The following is a 19,988-nucleotide window of genomic DNA, read 5'->3' as shown; positions in this document are numbered from 1 at the left end:
ATGATAAATTGTCAGCACCACTTGGACAGGCCACCGAAGTCAAATTTCAGCCAGCTCCTCATTACAAGCTATCTTACCTCAGTGCTTCTCCATCAGGGACAATTTGGCAATGTCTGGAGTCCTGTCCCCGCACCCCTCCTTTAATACAAGTCATCCCCAACTTAATGTATTTGAGTTACAATGACCCACTCTTAAAACTGTCTGGGGGATTTTTGCGTTTTACAGCTTATTAATATTTTCAACATATAATATTGCATGCATAATTGGCTGATGTGACTATTCTTAGATGTTCACTTGCACACGGTCAGTGTAGGGACTTAGGTCAAAATGGGCTTAGTATGGAATCCATTGGAAAGGAGCCCCAGTGTAAGTTGAGCACTACCTGCGATTGATCTTGTTGAGAATAGACACAGAAGAACCTAAGCCAGGCAGTTCAACAGTCTGCGTGTACAAGTCACGGACATGGATTACAGTCTTCACTTTGTACAACCACCCCTCCTAATTGTACCTCCCCAGATATCATAAACTCACTGCCCTCTAAGCTTCTTATCTAATCTTTCAAGTTGCTATTTGTCAATTTGTCCCATATAGATAGCTCTTAAAAGAGCATCTCATTAAGCTAAACTGCTGTTTGGTTTTAAGATGGCTTCAGGGGATTGTTGGTTTAAGGTTTAGAAATTATCTCATTCCAGGTGCCTCCATGGCTCCAGAAAGGCTTAGGTCAATGAGAATTTGAAATTCTATTTTGCATTCTCCTCTCCTCTCCCCTTTTGATGAGGATTCTGCTGTGGATTCTTGGATCAAAGTGTTTAGTGATGGTAGCTGAGCACCATCCAAATCTCCTGGCCTCGGAGCAGAGCAGGCAGTTGTTCTTGGAGGCAATGAGCCACACCATCCATAGTCTCCTCTTCCTGGTTCACCTTGCTCTGGTGCTCCAGGGAAATAAGTGGGTTACCAGTTAGTGTTTGGTCTTGAATGACCCCTTGTAAGCTTTTAAGGCCTGAGGCACTGCCCAAAGAACTTGGAGGTAGGCCAGAAGCACTATCAGGCCTACTATCAGGCCAGTAAACCGGGTTGCCCCATAAAATAATGACATCACATAATGCACACCCACCCTAACCCTCCTAACCAAACGGCCAAATCCCAGGAGGTGTTGGGGTGGACGTAAGCAGCTCAGCCTCTATGTTCTATTCAGCTTTCTTTGGTTTTTAGTGGTCAGCACATCTGTCATACAACTTTGCCAGTTCGACTTGGAGACATTTTGATTGTCCTGAGTGGGGTGTGCATCTGGTAGTTGAGGCCAGGGATGCTGCTTCTGTGCACAGGACATCCCCCACAGCAGTGAATTCTCCTGCCTCAAATAGCCCCAGACCGAAGAGGAAACACTCAGGGGTCAGCACTCAGTGGTCATGGGAAATACGGGCAGCCCTCAGATTGTCGATGAGTTCCATTCCTGTGCCTGTCTGTCTGTCCCAAGTTGAAACTGGGCATAAGTAGGAACAGTTAAATACTGTTTTATCTCATGTCTATCAAGTGTTTGTTTTCATATACTAGGCTAAGTCAGAATGTATTGGTGCAGGTTCCAGTTCATACACCACAGGTCTTTAGAGACAAAACGGGTCTAAACATGTCTCTGAGCATTCGGTGGCTGCAGACAAGCTTGCTCACCTGTCTTAGTCTCGTTAGGCTGCCTTCCCCAAAAGGAGGCCACTCAAAATAGTGGCTTCTAAGAGATCTTGTGGGCCATTTCAGTTCTAGATCAGAAGGATGCAATGATTGTTTGGGGGGTTCCCAAAGGGTCATATAATAGATATTTCCCAAGAACACAGGACAATCAAGACAGCTTATTAGGAAGAAAATTGGTTAGAGCAGCAGTTCTCAACCTGTGGGTTGCAACCCCTTTGGAGGCCAAATGACCCTTTCACAAGGGGTCACTCAATTCATAACAGTAGCAAAATTACAGTTACGAAGTAGTAACGAAAATAATGTTATGGTTAAGGGATCAGTACAACATGAGGAACTGTATGAAAGGGTTGTGACCTTAGGAAGGTGGAGACCTGCTGCATTAGAGAAAGGCCACAAAAGCTGCATAGAATGTTTTTCCACCATGACACTTTGCTCATTCTTAGAGGGTAGCATGAGCTGTTCCAGAAAGTTTCCAGAAAGCTTCATTGGGAAACCTCACACCATCCACCTTCCAGTCCTAATCTTGCCCCTTCATGATTTGAGTCCCTCTAGGTTGTCCAAGAGGAGCCCTGCTGGGCTAGGGGTCAGCAGTTCAAAACCACCAGCTGCTCCATAGGAGAAAGACGAGGTGTTCTACTCCCGTAAAGAGTTACAGTGGTGGAAACCCACAGGGACAGTGCTGCTCTGTCCTATGAGCCAGCACGGATCAGAATGGTCTCGACACTGGTGCAAACTAAGGAACCCAGAATTCTTTGGGGAAGGTTGTTAGGTACTGTTGAGTCATTGTGTCAATCCATCTTGTTGATGGTCCAGGAAACATTAAAAAGATACTTCCTTAGGCCCTAAAACATAGTAGCAATAATCATGTTTTTATGCATGTTACAAAGTAATGCCCGTTTGTCATTACAAATCATTGTGTGTACAATTTTAATAGGCGTAGCACTCCAGTGATACAGTAGATTAGCATGATCATTGATATGTGTTTTAGGAAGGTTAGTTTGGAATGACAGGTTGTATGTAAACTGGGGGCAGCCTGCATACTTGTTTTCACCACAGGAAGTGCCTGGCAGCCAGAGCCCAGGACCTGGTCACAACTGTGTTTAACTCACGCCCATCACTGCAGTCCTCTGGAGCCCTCGCTTGACCGATGGGCTCTGACCAGGGTCAGCCACTAGGACACGTTAGTGTGGTTCCTGTCTCTCTAAATAGGCTATGGGAGAGCATGTCAGCTCTTAGTGCCCCAAAGCAGCGTTCATAGCCCGTGTGGGCCCCGCCATGATGAAGTGGCATTAGCTGGCAGGATTGCCTTCGAATCGTCCTGAATGTGGTTTAATGGGAACATTGAGCAGCTGCTTGAGTTCAGTGTATTGTTTGTGAAGACTCCCTGCACAGATGCTTTGTATTTAAACGAGGTGTACTTGTTTCTGCTGACAATGAAAAGTCCTTCCTCTCTCTTCAGTACAAGACATGGAGCAGTTTTATGAACTTTGGCTCAAGAGTCAAAAAATGGGAAAAAGTGATGACGCTGCCAGCCAGCCCAACAAGGAGAATGGAAAACAAATTCACATGCCAACAGATTATGCAGATGTGACTGTAAGTAGGGTGGCTGCCAGGCGGCAGTGGGTGGAGCCCCCTTTCCCAATCCCGCCCAGAGCCTGGCTCCCTGCCCACTCCTGCCCTCTTCATCCGCTTCCTGCCACTCGTTGAGTCGTCATTCCAGAGCCCTTCCTTGACCCCTGCCCTGATGCCCTTACTGCTAGAACCCAAGAGCACAGTGGGTTAGCTTTCAAGAACAGAACGCCTTGCCCCACAGTCCTGGAGACCAGAAGTCCAAACCAGGGTACTTCCTGTCTGAGTGATTGTTTGGTTCCTTGGCGTGTAGACAGCCTTTCTTGTGTGCTCTGGGAGTGTGTGTGTGTCTCTAAGTCTGATCTGCTCTTAAAATCACTCAGAAGTGAACACCCTATTGGGGCTGTCACTGATCTCACACAACTAAGAAAATCCTCTTTTCAAACAGAGTCTCATTCATGGACACAAGGCTTAAGATGCTGAGACCCACTTTAGGGACATCTATTTCCACCCCTAGTAATCCTGTTTCTGACAGGATTTTGCAGCCAGAGCATTGCAAATCCAAGTTCCGATTCCGCTTTTGACTAGGCTGTGACCTGGGCCGATTGTCAGATGTCCCTGGCGGGACTGCTGAGACAGGGAAGCATGAGGCATGTACAGCACAGACCCAGTGCCCGAGGGGCGGGCCACACTGTCAGGGAGCTCTGGCCATCCCTCCCACCACCTCTGTTTTCCCGCCCCCCGGCTCCACCCCCACCATCTGTGGCGATATTCAGTTACCTATGGTTTCTTAGGGTTTCACTTTTCTCCTAAAACTTCAAACTGTCAACAGGGTAATGTAACGAATTTCTGGAGCCCACTACACCAGGCTGGGTTTGCTTCTGGAAAAGTAACAACATTACAGATCACATTGAAGTCCCAGATGTTCCCCTTCCCAGAAGAAATCAGATCCCTAGTGTGTTTTTCCAGGCCCTGTTTATAATTTGTTCTTGAACAGTCTATAGTTTGTCATGCGTGGTAAAGTTTCTGTAAGTGTAGGCTTTGTCCACTTCGTGTCCCTTGTTTTCTTGAATCGTGCGGATCCAAGCCCATCACCCACCATCTTGCTCTGTGCCCCTCGGTATTGCCCAGCCTCTCACCACTGCCCTGGTTGTCCTCCCAGGCTGCCTCCCTGTGTCCTGAGTGCCAGCCCAGGAGATATCCTGGGCATTTACTCAGAGACCCCAGGCTGCACCAAGAATGTGCCCCGTGCCGAGCCACGCTCTCGGGAGCGAGGTCTCCAGGAAGCTTCCTGTTGTCCAATATTGCCCCTGACTCTTACTCATGTTCGGAAGGCCTGTGTCTGTTGTGGCTCTTGGCTCCCACCATCTCGGGATTTCTCCCATGCAGGCGTGGCCCCCAGGGGTAGCGTCTCACCAGCTTCTTTACCTCCTGGTGCTGGGCACAGGTCCAGTGTGTGAGGTGAATGGAGGTGTGGCCGCTTGTCCCTGTGGAGCCGCATACCTGGCCTCTCCCATCCTCCTGACAAACATCCTTGTTTGCACACCGGCTCCGGTCTATTGTCTCCTTGCTGGAACCTTCTGGACACCTGGCAGAGTTCCTTTTCCCTCCCCCAGCCCCCGGGTCCTAGTCTGCAAGCCTCCCAGGCTGCTGTCCTTGCCTCACCTGGGCCTGCTCGCTGGACTCTCTGAGGAGAGTCTGGAGGTGGTGTGGGTGGCTTGGTGTGCCCAGGGGCACCTGCTGAAGGGCCTGTGTCTCGTGTGCCCAGGTGGACTTCCACTGCTGGATGTGCAGGAAGAACTGTAACAGCGAGAAGCAGTGGCAGGGCCACATCTCCTCCGAAAAGCACAAGGAGAAGGTTTTCCACACAGAAGACGACCAGTACTGCTGGCAGCACCGCTTCCCCACCGGCTGTTTCAGCATCTGCGATAGGTATGTAGGCGCCTCGGCCCTCGCAGACCAGACATTCGCCAAGCTCCCCCAGTTGTGCCAGTGGTTCACAGGCTGGGTTGCTAACCCAAAGCTTAGCAGTTTGAGTCTAACCAGAGGGGCCTTGGAAGAAAGGCAAGCTTAGTGACCTGCTTCCCAAAAGTCGGTCCTGAAAAGCCGTGAGTCAAACCAACTGCACAATTACCCTCTGAGCTTCGGACAGGCTGTACGTAGTCACTTTACATATCACATAGCCGGTGGTGTGATAAGAGCATTTTGCTTGAGGCCAACATTGTTTTATTCACTGGATGACATGGAATAGTTTCAGTTCAAGATGTAGAGATTGTTTCTGGATGTGGATTCCTTCAGAGGATCTGGCGAGTCTGGTTTCCAGGGGAGGTTGACGTTCTGTTCCACACTCTTTCTTTTCGCTCAGGATCTGGCTCTTGGGTCCTTGATCAAAGGGCGCCACCTTTCTCCTCTCGTCTCCTAGTAGGAGAGGCGGTAAGTTGTCTGTGCAGACGCTTAAACCACAGGCCGTTTCCTTCCCCGGTTTCTGGGTCTCCTGCTGCTGCAGGCGAATAGAGACCAGGGTCTCTTGGTGGCTGCTCCCGAGCTTTAAGCATGAGGCACTACTCATTGAACTGGGCGTGGAGCAGAGGCTGGAACCAAGGTTAGGCTGGTCGGCTGGGTAGACCCATGAAGCCTTGACCCTGGGCCTTCCCACAGAGAGAACCACCCGATTGTGGTTTCTCCCCATTATGTTGGGAGGGTAGCATTTTTTGGTTTTTGATTTTTTCCCCCATCAACCAATACTTTTTGTTTTTCAATAACTTTTTTTTCCCCAGTAAATTGGGTAGAGCTATACATTTCAGATCATCACCTTTATATCCAGACATTTAAAGTAATAAACACACACACACACACACACACACACACACACACACACACGGTCAATCAGGATTTTTCATTTTTGGTAGTTAAGGTGAAAATCACTTAAAGTCTTGGTTTATCTGTTTTGTGTAGTAAGGCTCTAAAACACATACTTTTCTAGGCTTAAGATGCTTAGTTAAATCCTTTATGCAAATCAAAAGCCTGGTGAAGACCGAAGCCAAAAGAAATAGATGGTGCTCGGCTGCCACTAAGCAGTGAAAGACATCCTGATAGGAGGGGAGGAAAACTCAACAGACCGCAAATTCCTTAAAAGTCTTGACCTACTGACCAGTTGAGACTGTAAGACTCCTGGAGACCATCACCTGACATACTCCTTAAACCTTGAACCCAAACTGCCCCCAAAGTCAGTTTTTAGCAAAACAACATATTGGTTTGTGAAATAATTGTACCAGCTAGGAGTGTGTTCCTTTTAAAATCTGCAGTCTGAGACCACGTGGTCAATGACTGCTCGTGGTAAAGATGGAAGGCATTGGCGTAAGGGGACCAGGAGAGGAAGTGAAGCCTGCAGAACGCTGATGTGAAAATGTAGCCATTGTCTCCAGTCAGTCATGGAGTGATGGTTACACGGGAGCTCAATTTGCTGTGCAGACTTTCACTGAGAAGAGAAACCAAACTGTGGAGGTAGGGATTCTGGAATCCTCATGTGAGCCCGAAGGAGCCGGGGTAGTATAGTGGTTCTGTGTTGGGATGCTAACTTGAGGGTCAGCAGTTCGAAACCACCACCCGCTCTGCAGGGGAAACCCAGGACTTACAACTCCCATAAAGAGTTAGTCTCAGAACTCAGAGGGGCAGTTCTACCCTAGCCTATGGGGTCTCTATGAGGCAGCATTGCCTCTATGCCATTGACTTTTGATTTTTTGCGTGTGAGCTCTGAGCAGGCCAACTTTGCCCTCACAGGTATATGAGCGGGGCATGTGTAGAAGGCGCCAGCTGTAAGTTTGCACACGGCAACGCGGAGCTCCAGGAATGGGAGGAAAGGAGAGATGCCCTAAAGATGAAGCTCAACAAAGCAAGAAAAGATCACTTAATTGCCCCAAATGATAATGACTTTGGAAAATATAGTTTTTTGTTTAATGATTTAAATTAAAAGAGGCTGGCTTTTACATATGTCACCGAATCAGAGCATTGACCAGAAACATTGAAGCGCCCCGAGGCCCGGAGCCACGGAGCCGCAGGCTTTCTGCTTGCATCGGCGTCCCTCGTCCCTCCTGCGCAACGACGGAAGACAGGCTGCTTACCAGGCCTGGCCCACGCCCTCGTGCAACCACGGCCTCCAGTGGCAAAGGGCCTGCGGCCTGGTGGCCTTCTGTTGGACAGACTTTGGATGAAGTATGCTGAGGAAGAGGCTGAGGTTATGTGGAGAACGACTCCCGTAGTTGGTCCTTCACATCAGAACCATGGTAAGCGAGCAAACGTTTTGTCCTGGGATCAGAATAATGCAGACACACAGGTGAAATTCTGTACACGTTTTAGCGAAACGAATCTGTTTCATATTCTAGTTTGCTACTTATCTGTACGTAGGTTGCTAAAAAGGATTTTTCTTAACGCAGATTTTAAGCCAAATCACCATTTAACACTAGTATATGCTAAATGGGGTATTTTTCTGTGTTTGTATGTTTCACCAGAATAAGGGAACTGAGGATACTGCACATTGAAAATAATTTTGGAGCGAGAGGAAGAAAAATCAGTTGACTCAATTCTTTTTCCTTGGTCTTTTGCTGTTTAAATAATAATTGTGAAAGATTAAACTTGGTATTGTGTAGTGTATGGACCAATATTGCCTGTAATAAAGATTTTATCTGTAGATGTCGCGTTATTTTTGGTGTGTTCCTTTCCTCACAGAGTTGTTGAAGCCGAGTACTGAAACCCCTGTGTTAGGTGCCCTCGAGTTTGTTCCGAGCCTTAGCCGCCCTGCACACACCAGAGTGAAACCCCGCCTGGCCCTGCGCCCTCCTCACAATGGCTTCTGTGCTGGAGCTCACTGTTGGAGCCCCTGTGTGTGTGCGTTTGCCGAAGGGCTTCCTCTCCAACCTGAAGGGATAGGAAAGAAACCCCGCCCCGCCCCCCTGAGCCGACCAGCCTCTTCTCTTGGGACAGACGTGGAGCCTCCTGGGGGTCTTCTGGGTTTCCCTCAAACACTGTTGCTGGCTGCAGCCCATTTGGCCCTGCGCTCACAGCACAGCAGAACAAACTACCTGGCCCTGCGCTAGCCCTGGGATGGGTGGAAGGTGGGACCCTGTGATCATGGGATGGAAACAGATCCTGCTGCGTTTCCTCTGGATGCCCTAGTGCAGTGGTTCTCAACCTTCCTAATGCTGCGGCCCTTTCATACAGTTCCTCCTGCTGTGGTGATCCCCCCAACCATGAAATCATGTTTGTTGCTACTTCATCACTAATTTTGCTGCTGCTGTGAATTAGGCGACCCCTGTGAAAGGGTTGTTTGATCCCCCCCTCCCCAAAAGGGGTCGTGACCCACAGGTGGAGAACCGCTGCCCTAGTGGGTTAAGGTTGGGCGGCAGACTGCAAAATCAGCAGTTCAAACTCACCAGCTTCCCCAAGAGAGGAAGGTGAGGCTTTCTGCTCTCGTAAAGGGTGACAGCCTTGGAGACCCACGGGCCGTTCTGCCCTGTCCGACAGGGTCTCTGAGTTAGCAGCAGCCGTGGGCTTGGGTTTAGAACCCCCTGCATTTCTGTGCTTCTACTTGCCATCGGCAAATCTATGGCCTGGAGCAATCTTTCAATGGGTGCAATTTCTTCCTCTGTCACTGTTTCTCATTCTGGTTCACAGCTAAGTACCCCATCGGCCTCTGGCAACCACTTTCCTGGTCCAGGGGAAACCCCACAACCTGCTGCCTTCAAATGGGTCCCAGTTCCTGACCGCCTGTGTGGGGTTTCTGAGGCTGTCAATCTTTATGGGAGCAGACAGCCTCATCTTTCTCCCAAGGAGAGACTGGTGAGCTCAGACCCCTGACTTTGTAGTTTGCAACCTAACACTGAGTCCACTGCGCCACCGGGGTGCCTTGCTTCGTCCTAGCATCAGGGAAGCCCCTACAGGATAGTGGAACTGCCCCACAGGCCTTCCAACACTCTTGTCTTTATGGAAGCAGCCTGACACGTTCTTCTTCCCCTGGGGTGACTGATGGCTTCAAGCCTCTGGCCTCTTGAGTTACCTGAGCCCTGAACCACTGTCCCACCAAGGCTCCTGCAGTATTGGGAAATCCAGGCTAATAATTTTGTAGTGCGATTACTCCCCAACCGAGGAGTTGATTGGTTCCTGGTCACACTAGAGGAGATGGGGGGAGGAAGGGAATGTAGAGAGGAAAAAGTACACAATGTCCCAAAACAAGATGTGTATGAAAATAATTATCGAGTGGAAAACCTGCTTTCCTTCAAAACACACTGAAAAACTAACATACTTCTTTTGGATAAAAGCTTACACAATAAATGAGGATCCCATTTGACAATAGCTACACAAATGGTTCCACTCCCCTGGTTTCAGTAGCAGTGGCAGTAATAATTGGTGTATCTACTTTGACATGTTTATCCCTGTGAACATTTTATGTTGACATAATAAAAATTATTACTGAAATACAATGGATAACTGTCTCCAGCATTTTAAATCATACCATTCAGTGGCATTTGTACAAGCATCACTATGTAATTCCAGAGCATGTCCTTCACTCCTGCCAGAAAGCCTGCACCCAGTTCTCTCAAACCGTTTCAGACCTTAGTGGGACTCTGCTCTGCTCTACCCAGAAAGCCTCATGATAGGAGGGTTCTCTTCAGAGCCTCTTGTTGCAAAAAAAAAGCCTCAAACCTGTTAAACAGTCACCCCCAATTCTGTTTCCTCTTCCTTCAGCGTCCCCCCACCCCACCCCTCTAAAAGAACAATACTCAACTGTCCTGTCATCTATGTAATGACCACCCTCTAGGCTTCAAAAGCAGCCCTGGTCGTATAGTGGTTATGAGTTGGGCTGTGAACCTCAAGGTCAGCAGTTTGAAACCACCAGCCTCTGCACAAGAAAGATGAGGCTTTCTACTCCCATAAAGAGCTACAGTCTTAGACACCTACAGGGACAATTCTGCCCCGTCCGATAGGGTTGCTGTGAGTCACAATCAACTCAATGGCAGTGACTTTGCACTTGGATCGGGTTTCGAGCCTGTTACGTTTTTACTGGGGCAGACAGCCTTACCATTCTGGAGAGCGGCTGGTGTGTTTGATCTGCAGACCTTGAGTTCAGCAGTCCCACCATCAGGGTTCCTTGCAGCCCTTGACTCCCAGTTAACCAGTCATATCCTTTCAGTCTCTCTAGATGTGACTGGTCTGGACATTTCATACGCATGGAGTCATACATTGATGTGGCCCTTTGTGACTGACTTCCTGCAGGCAGCAGGTGTTCAAGCTTCACCCATGCTATGGCATACACACGTTGTCAGACAATGCCCCTTTGGATGGACATGCCACAGTGTGCCCATTCTTCAGTTGGGTGTTCGGGTTGGATCACTTGCTGACTCATGAATATAAACATTCAGAGACATGGGTTTATGTCCTCACACGGTTTTGTCAGCTGCAGGTGTTAGGGCCACCGAGTGGGTTCAGACCTTTAGCACAGGAGAACGAAACACCGCCCAGTCCTGCTCCATCCGCACAATTGTTCCTGTGCCTGAGCCCATTGTTGCCACCATGGTGTCCATCGGTTTCCTTGAGGGCCTACCTCTTTCGCTGCTCCTCTACTTTACTAAGCACAATGTCCTCCAGGGACTGGTCTCTCCTGACAACACGTCCAAAGTACGTAAGACTAAGTCCCACCATCCTTGCCTCTCAGGGGCGTTCTGGCTGTCCACAATATACAATTGCTCTTTTATGTAACGCTCTCTTATACACATGAGTGTCTATGAATTTGTTTCTCTAGTCCACCCAGACTAACACACTGTCCTCCTTCTGCAACAGACTTGCAGGCTCTTGTGGCAGTCCGGCAGGGTACTTTTCAGTAGTCTTCACCATCATTCAAATGCACTGATTCTTCAGTCTTCCTTATTCGGTGTCCACCTTGTGCATGCAGATGAGGCAACTGAAAAGACCATGGTTTGAGTCCTTAATCCCAAAGTAACAGACTTGCTTTTCAGTATTCTCCATCACCAGCCGTGGAGGAGCTCTGGAGAAGTTGCAGGGCTCTGTGAGGTACCCTCACCCGGGACTGAGCCCCCCGGAGGGCAGGCTCTGCTGGGAGAGCCACATTCCTTTCCGTGACCCTGCCCTTGGCGGGGCTGCCTGTTATTCAAGCACCAGGTGCAGAATCCTCTGTGAGATTTGTCTCCACTTAGTTCCAGGGATTCCCATTCCGGGTGGGGAAACTGAGGGAGGCTCACTACTGGTGTTGACAGTGCAGGTTTCAAACCCTTTTTAGTAGGCCTGAGGAGATTAAAACACAGACTCTCTGTGCAGAGTTTGTTGTTGGGGACCAAAAGCCAGCTCCTGAAAGTCACTTGATGGGGTCTTCATACAACACCTAGAAACAGACCAGATCAAGTGTCCCCACGCTCCCACCTGGGCTTCACTTCTGCTTTACTTCCTTCTGCACATGTTCCATGTTGGGCTGCTAACCCCAAGGTCAGCAGTTTGAAACCACCAGTGCTCCACAGGAGAAAGACGGGACTTGGTTCCTGTGAAGAATTTCTGTCCCGGAAACTCACAGGGGCAGTTGTGCCCCATCCTTTGGGTCGCTGTGAGTCGGCATCAACGTGATGGTAGAGGGTTTACCATGCCCACGTTAGACACCTCCTGCTGTGCAAGTACCGTGCTTTTTGCATGCCAGGGGATTGCACAGTTCACCAAAAGTATATTGCGTAGGTAGGATTCACAAAAAATATGGTAAATGCTTGCAATCAAACATCATTTCTCTCTTGCTCAGAGGATTTGCAGACCAGCTGCGATCAAGTCTGGCTCACGTCACCCTGCCTGTGCCCGAGGGGAACTGCTCTCCATCGGGTTATAGTGGCTTTTCCCTGTTATTGAGAATAAGCATATACAGTGCAGGGCATGCCCTGACTCAACAGTTTTACATGGACAACTCATGGCTGCTGGAGATAGAGAATCCGGCAGCCACTCTCACCGTCCTTTTCCTCATGGCTCTGCCCCATCAACACTTGCGGCTCCTTAGGGTGTTCCAGGCTGATTTTCCGGAAATAAATCACCAGGCCTTTCCTCTGAGGTGCCTCTGGGTCGACTTGAGCCTCCAACCTCCCAAGCTGGCAGCTGAGGTGTTAGCTGTTTACACCCCTTTCCGGGACTCCCCAGAAAGGATTGCAACCTGTGGAGTCTCAATCCCCAGCAGCTTGATTGTGGTGTAAAATATGGCAACAGAAGTCCTGGTACTGCTTGACATGGGCAGTTAGAGCTTCCATAACCCTCTGAGAGCAACGGCACACAAGACAGCTTCATCTCTCCTGGGATGGATTTCTGACCGCTCCAGAACATTCTGGTGTCAGAACAGCAGCCCAGAGGTCTAGAGAAAGAAGAGAAAAAGAACCCCTTTTTGTTATTCTTGGGAAGTTTCCTGGCCTCACAAGGTATTGTAGATCAAAACCCAAAGGCTGCAAAAATACCCTGACTCAATACAGGGAATCCAGGACGGATGAGCCTTATAGGACCAGTGGTATGAGTGGCAAAACAGGGAGGGTAAAGGGAGAATGGGTAGGAAGGAGGGAACCGATTACATGTAACTGTGTGTGACCTCCTCCCTGGGGGACAGACAACCGAAAAGTGGATGAAGGGAGACGTCGGACAGGGCAAGATATGACAAAATACCCATTTATAAACTATCAGGGGCTCATGCGGGAGGGGGGAGCGGGGAGGGAGGGGAAAAATGAGGACCTAATGTCGGGGGTTTCAATGGAGAGAAAATGTTTTGAGAAACGATGTACAAATGCGCTTTACACAATTGATGTGTGTATGGATTGGGATAACAGTTGTATGAGCCCCTAATAAAATGTTAAAAAAAAAAAAAAGAGAGAGAGACAAGAGTACAATACAAAAAAGAAAAAAAGAAAGAAAAATACCTTGACTCCTAGTAATCCCATGGCAGGGGCGGGGTGGGAGGGTGGAATAGAATTACCATGTAGAGTTTCCCTGCAGACCTGGTGGTAGCATAGTAATTTTGGGTTGGGCTGCTAACTGCAAGGTCAGTGGTTCAAAACTACCAGCTGCTCTTGTGAGAAAAACGAGGCTTTCTGTTCCCCATAAAGAAGTTATAGTGCTGGAAACCCGTTGGGACCAGTTCTACCCTGTCCTAGATGGTTGCCATCAGTCGGAATCCACTCAATGATGCTAAGTTATTTGGTTTATAGGGTTTCCGGTGTGGCAGTTGGCCTAAGTGCTGGGCTGCTAACCTCAAAAGTTGTCAGTTCAAACCCACCAGCCCCTTTCAGAAGAAGATGCAGCAGTCGGGAAGATGAGGTTGTCTGTTCCCAGAGGTGCCCTGTAGAGTTACTATGTGTTAGAATCTACTCAACAGCAGGGGATTGATAGGGTCCCCAAGATGATAATTTTCATGGCAGCAGATTACCACATTTCCTCCAGAGGGTTGACTGGTGGGTCAGCAGGGGAGCAATGTGACCACTGCACCACCAGTGGTGAGGTGAGGTGAGATTTGCTCAGGGGCCACCCAGCAGACCCATGGCAGAGGTGGAGGCCTCCCCTCGACTTCTGGCTCACAGCCACCTGGGGGGTGTTTATGTGTGGCACCCTGCGGCCCAGTCCCCTCACATAGGTCATGTTTTCCTTTGCCGGCCTTGCTTTGCAGCTGTCCACAGTAGAATCCCGGTCTTGCTCTGCAGCCCCTGGAGCTGTGTGATTTCTAGTGTCCATCATGCCCAGGTACCGAGTCTCCCCACCCCCTTCCCTGGCACATCACAGTGCTCCACTGCTCTAGAGGCAAAAGCACCTCCAATTCAAATCAATCTGTTGTAGGGGGAATAAAGCAAACCCATTCCGAGGACTCTGAGGCTGTGAACCTTACTGAAGCAGACAGCCTCGTCTTCCCCCTCAGAACAGCTGGGGGGTTTGCACTGCAGACCTGTTAGCAAGGCACTTTTTATCGGATAGCACCACCTGCACTTCCTGGGGGTAATTGAGACCCTAAATTCAAATGTGTGTTTTTTTAAATTCAAATGTATTTTAGAAAAATTCACTGCCTTGGAGTTGATTCCAACTCCTAGCGACCCTATAGAACAGAGTGGGTAGAACTACTCTTGTGGGTTTCTGAGACTAACTCTGTGTGAGTGGAAAGTCCCATCTTTCTCCCTCTGAGTGGCTGGTGGGTTTGAACCTTGGTTAGCAGCCCGATTTCTAACTGCAACATTTGGTCCTGCAGAGAAATGGCAGGTCCGACTAAGAAGCTCCATACCCATGTGGTTTGTAAGCGGCCAAACATAAGTTGTGTGTGCACATGCATGCATACACACACACACAGCAGCAGCAGCAGCAAAGAATTAAGCCAAGTTTAAGCATATTTATTCAAAAGAGGGGAAGCAGGTCTGCCTTGCGAGGTGAGGACACTTAGTTAAGATACTCCGTGCCTCGGACAGCTGAGGGTGAAGCTCTTGGTGTGAAAGCAGAAGGGGCCTGTCTAGGGAGAGGCTTCTAGTGTTTAAAGGGCACTTTCAGAGGGGTGGGGGCTGCAGCTTCTCCAACGGTGAGACTGCTTTCTAATTAGTTACGAAGTTCATTCCTGGGCCTATGATATATTTCTTTTAAATCGATCTCAGGCGGGAGCTCTGTATCAGGGGGTCTTGAGTCTTCTCTTGGGCTGTACAACTGGGTGAGGCATCTGAGGAAGTCCATTCATCTGACCTCAGGGTTGAGACATTTACCAGGCTTGTTATCTGGGCTCCTTATTTCTTCTCCTAGCCTGCAGAATGCTCACTCCCTTGGCAGACAGAACATTTATTCTTTAGCAAGCAGGGTGTTCCTTCCCTTGGCCGGCAGAAGTCCCCATCCGGTCCCTGTCAGTAACCACTATGCCACCAGGCCTCCATATAGCGACCCTATCACAATGCTACTTTATAGAGGTCCCTTTATTAAGTCTTAACCAGACAAAGACAATGAGGAATCATCTGGACGAGGGAGACCATCAGCATGAGGCCCCCAGGCTGTCCCAAGAGTTCACAGCCACGTGGCTACTGGAATAGGGTGCGGAGAACAAAGGAAGCTGTCACAAAATCATCACAGCTGCAGGTGGGACAATGGGAATGGCGAAGGGACCAGGATGGGGACCCACACACTATTGCACATTAGGACTAGTGTACAGGATTGTGCAGTTGTTGCTCCCTTAGCAGGCAGAATACTCGTTCTTTAGCAGGTAGAATGCCCATGCCCTTAGCAGGCAAAAATAGAATCGGTTCTGAGTCCTCTGCCCATCTGGGTCAGGGCATGACTCCTACACATGAAGCCCAGTATTCCAGCTGTATCCAGCACACTGCCTCTTCCGCAGTTGGCCAGGGGAAATCATAGCAACCCGCCCCGCCCCCCCCAACAGTTTTATTAGCCCTTCATCCACGTCATATAATCCAATAATCCAATCATACCAAGAAGAGTTGTACAATTATAACTACATTCGATTCTAGAACATTTTCTTCCTTCAACTCATTGTTATTCATGTAGTTTATTTCTAATTATGGCCAAAATGTACACAACAAAACATTCTCCAATTCCACAACGTCTACATGTATAATTCAGTGCCATTGATTATATTCTTCGTGGTATACAACCATTATTGATATCCTTATAGTATTTGTCCTTTTGTGACTGACCAGTTTCACTCAGCATAATGGTTTCCAAGTCCTTCGTGTCGTGGGTCTCATGTTTCCATCACTGTTTATTAGGGATGCCTAATATTCCATTGTGTGCGTGTAACATTGTTCCTTTATCCAGTCTTCCACTGTTGGGCATTTGGGCTACTTCCAGTTTCTTGCTATTGTGAACTGTGCTGCTGTGAACACGGGAAATCAAAGATCCACTCATATTACCTCCTACATCTTTGGGATGTGTGCCTCATAGTGGTGTTACAGCAGCCCGTTTTTAAACACACTGCTTCAGGCAAAGATGTGCACATTGCTGGACAATGCTCAGCAAGAAGGCTCAGATGGAGGCTGGGTTTATATAGAGACTCAAAATGGACTTATGGCTCCCACTATAACTGTAGCTTTCCAAACCCACTTCTCACAATTTAAACTCTGATGCACTATAAAAATCCTAACCAAATACTCTCAAACAACAACAAAAAACCCACCACCACCATTGAGTTGATACTGCCTCATGGTGGTGATTCCTATAGGATTTCAGAGGCTGTGTATCTTTTTTTTTTCTTTTTCTGTATATCTTTATAGGAACAGATAGCCTCAAATTTCTCTTAAACCTCTGCTGGGGTTAGAACCACAGACCTTGCAGTTATTGGGCCAATGTCTACCCGACAGCACCACCGGGGCTTCCTCAGCCTAAAACCAAACTCTCTGCCATCAAATCAACTCCAACTCATAGTGACCTCAGAGGACAAAGAAGAACTTCTCCCTCCCCCTCCCCTTCCCGGTGGGTTTCTGAGGCTGTAAATCTGCATGGGAGTAGAAAGCCTCATCTTTCTCTCAGGGAGCAGCTGGTGGTTTCAAATGATGACCGTGTGGCCCTAGCATCCCGGCTACATAAGGGCACAGCCAGGACAGTTCACTGAAGGCAAGGCTGCCCGCCCCTCCCTGGCTTGGCTTGTGGAGTTGTAATCTACTTTCAATCATGCCCCGCCTGAGGGAAAGCCGTTTGCTTTTCAGGTTAGTGTTAGGAAGGAACTCAAAGGGAAGCTGAATTCATATCAAGACTGAAAATGAAGTGAAATCTCTCTGTAAATCCCAGCCTCCAGCAAACCAAGCACTTAGAATTTAAGCTCTCATTCATCTCACACTGACTTTTCAGTCACAACACTTACTTAGCAAGGACTAGAAGAGAGAGCCAGAGAGGAACATGCGTTATTGAACACTCACTGTACTAGAGCTTAAATTCAGTCTACAGAGGGAGTCCTCAGTCCATTGTGAGTCTGCACATAGATTCACTCTGCCTGTGGGCAAAGCTTGTGCGTTCCCACTGGCTAAGGTTCGAAACAAACTCAGAACTCAGAGGGAAGCTGAATTTATGTCCTGAGACAAAATGAAGTTGAGCTCTCTCTTGCTAGTTCTACCACTAGTTCTGTGATTCCTGGCAAGTGACTTTCCCAGACCTGTTTTCTGTTTGTAGTGTTTTAGGTAACCACAGAGACCCCAAATCTCCAATTAACTTAGAGAGAACATTCAGTAAGTCTTAAACAGGTAGCCCATGTTGTTGTTATTTCATGTCATTGTAAAATGCCCCTTACAAAATGCAGTTCGCTGAAGGTACTTTACTGAATGCTGTCTCTCTGGGATTTTTATAACTCCCTACATCGCTGAAAAGCAGACAGGTCGGATGCTGTTGTCATCTAAAAGGGCCAGATAATGCCAAGTCTTCTCTTATTTACCTGTAGTGATGAAAGAGGAAACCTGGCGGCAAAGTGGTTGCGTGTTGGACTTTAATCCCAAGGTCTGCAGTTCGGAACCATGAGCTGATCTGAGGGAAAAAGACGGGCTTCCTATTCCCATAAACAGTTACAGTCTCAGAAACTCATATGGGCAGTCCTACCCTGTCCTATAGGGTCACTATGAGTCAGCATCGCCTCAATGTGAGTTTGGCTTTGAGTTTCAGTGAAGAAAAGCTGGGCCCTGTTATCTAATTGGTTAACAAAGATATCCTCAGACTGGCCTAGGCCTCAATACTCCTTAGTGTGCTGTTTGCTTGCTCATGATTAACAATTGTTTCCTATGGTTACGCTGAGGCTCAAGTTAGTGTAAAACATCTATATGTGACTCCCAAAGTTTAAATCTCAAAGCCAAAAGGTATATATTCTGTCTGTCTTCTGATTTCAAGTCTGTTTTGCACTGCTGTGGTCTCCTCGCTGGTATACCTGTCTTCTGAGTACAATCTCTTTCTTCCTCTGACTTGAATTGGGTAAGTTAGCTGTGATGCTCCCAAATAAAATATCTGCATTTCAGGTGACAAACAGGACAAAGGCAAAGGCACATCATCCTGCAGCGATGAGGGAGACCATTAGCACAGGGCATAATGGTGTCCAAGGGAGATCCGGGGACCTTTAAAAGGGCATGAGAAGGCAAAGGAAAGGTAACCATGATTGAGACATGTACATTATGATAAACAGAAGAGCTCACAACATTGGTGGTCCAGGGCCCTGGCAATCAGGACATGACTCAACACCCAGCCCCTCCATGAGCTAGTCAAGGAGCGGAGGCAGTAGTTTTCCAATGCGCTCTACAGGGCACTGTTCACATCTTTGGTTAAAAATCAGAAGGAATCCAAGGGAGGTATAATTCACTGGGGGATTCTGCAAATATATTTTGGGTTTTTACTGTTATCTATGGACTTCTGCAAGCCAGGTGCTCAGAATTTAAGGTCTAGTACAAACCTCATTGTAAAGGGACCTAGACCCTTAGGGCAAAGCACCTGACCATCCAAGTTGGGGACATCGGAACACAATAGTAACTAAGATTTATTGAATTGTTAGGGTATGGTATGGTCCATGTATTATCCCATTTAATCCTGAAAGCAATTCTGTAAGACTGGTACTGCTATTACTCCCATTTGATAGATGTGTGACTAAAAGCACAAAGTCACACTGATAGAGGGGGTGAAAGAATTAGCCTGCTGTTAATAAAAAACACTAGAGATATAGCAATTTAAGATGTAGTTTCTTAGAAATCCAAAATGAAAGAGCCCCCTCCCTGACAGTAAAAATTCCTTTTAAACTCAATCAGAGGGGATGTTCTAACTCAGGAAGGAAGCAAGCAAGCAAGGCCATTTAGGGGAACAATGGACTGTGAGACTTGAGGGGATGGTGGTCTGACAACTCCTGGAGAAAGGTAGTATCCATTGTTTCCTGTTCCTGTGAAAGCGGATTTTGTCATGTAGGTCCATAACTTGCTTTTCACTGAATTTTAAGGCAGTTTGGAGGTGGCAAACCCCACTGTTTCAGGTAATCTCGGACACCAGTTTCCAGCAACAGGAGCGACTTTCCTGCTGTCCTGTGGCACGTGCTTTTCTTCTGTAAAGTGAAAATAAAGGGGGCATGGCTTCTCCTCCCAAAAAGGACCCCTGGTGGCGCAGTGGGCTACAATCTTCCAGGTCAGCAGGGGGATCCACCAGCTGCAACTTCAGGCACAGGGAGGCATGATATCTGAGGTGATAGATGCTCTTTAAAAAAAAAATTATTAGTTGGGATTTTATACATATACCATTCCAAATTTCAATCACGTCAAGTAGAATGTACGAATGCCACCATAACCAGTTTCCAAAAATTCTTTTTCCACATGGACTCCTTGACATCGTCTCCCTTTTACCACACCTCCAACACTCTACCGCCTCACTCCCCAAACCCCTTAATCGTTGGGTCTCTAGGTTCACTGATCCTAGGTTTCACATACCAAAAAACAGAGCAGCACAGAACACAGCTTCAGGAGGGTGACCTCCATTGACACAACACCTCTGAGATACACTCTAATATGAACAAAAACGGAAGGTAACAATGCAAACCAAAAATGCAGAAAATTCCGGAAGCCAGATCAGCCCCCATCATAGCGGGGATCCACTAACAAAGTTGTAACTGTACAGGTCCTCTTTCCCAAGCACTGTGTAGTGACCAGTTTCCTCCCATCCCTCAATTTTGGACAGGGGGAGTTCTCTGGAGGCTTGTTTCCTGAGTAGTTCCACAAATGAATCTTGGG

General features: G+C 47.9%; 1 protein-coding gene across 2 annotated transcripts in view; it reads left to right on the top strand.

Annotated features, from left to right (window-relative positions):
• Positions 1-7,942, top strand: part of ZC3H7A (zinc finger CCCH-type containing 7A) — a 31,199-nt gene extending 23,257 nt beyond the window's left edge. Inside the window, exons 20-23 of one of the 2 annotated variants that reach the window (XR_006679426.1) lie at positions 3,146-3,279; positions 5,024-5,187; positions 7,036-7,538; positions 7,764-7,942. Coding sequence is in view for 1 of the 2 variants with exons in the window: in XM_004705858.2 (XP_004705915.1) it covers positions 3,146-3,279; positions 5,024-5,187; positions 7,036-7,225 (488 nt within the window). In the remaining variant the exon portion in view is untranslated. Of the gene's footprint in view, positions 1-3,145; positions 3,280-5,023; positions 5,188-7,035 lie in introns of both variants that reach the window. The other variant, XM_004705858.2, reaches the window with a different exon arrangement.
• Positions 7,943-19,988: the final 12,046 nt, after the last annotated feature.

The sequence above is a fragment of the Echinops telfairi genome, unplaced genomic scaffold, assembly GCF_000313985.2.
Source record: "Echinops telfairi isolate 266 unplaced genomic scaffold, ASM31398v2 ScPeMD7_5;HRSCAF=22, whole genome shotgun sequence".
Classification (NCBI taxonomy): domain Eukaryota; kingdom Metazoa; phylum Chordata; class Mammalia; order Afrosoricida; family Tenrecidae; genus Echinops; species Echinops telfairi.
The sequence above is the reverse complement of the archived record's forward strand: the minus strand, read 5'-3'. Positions and strand labels throughout refer to the sequence as shown.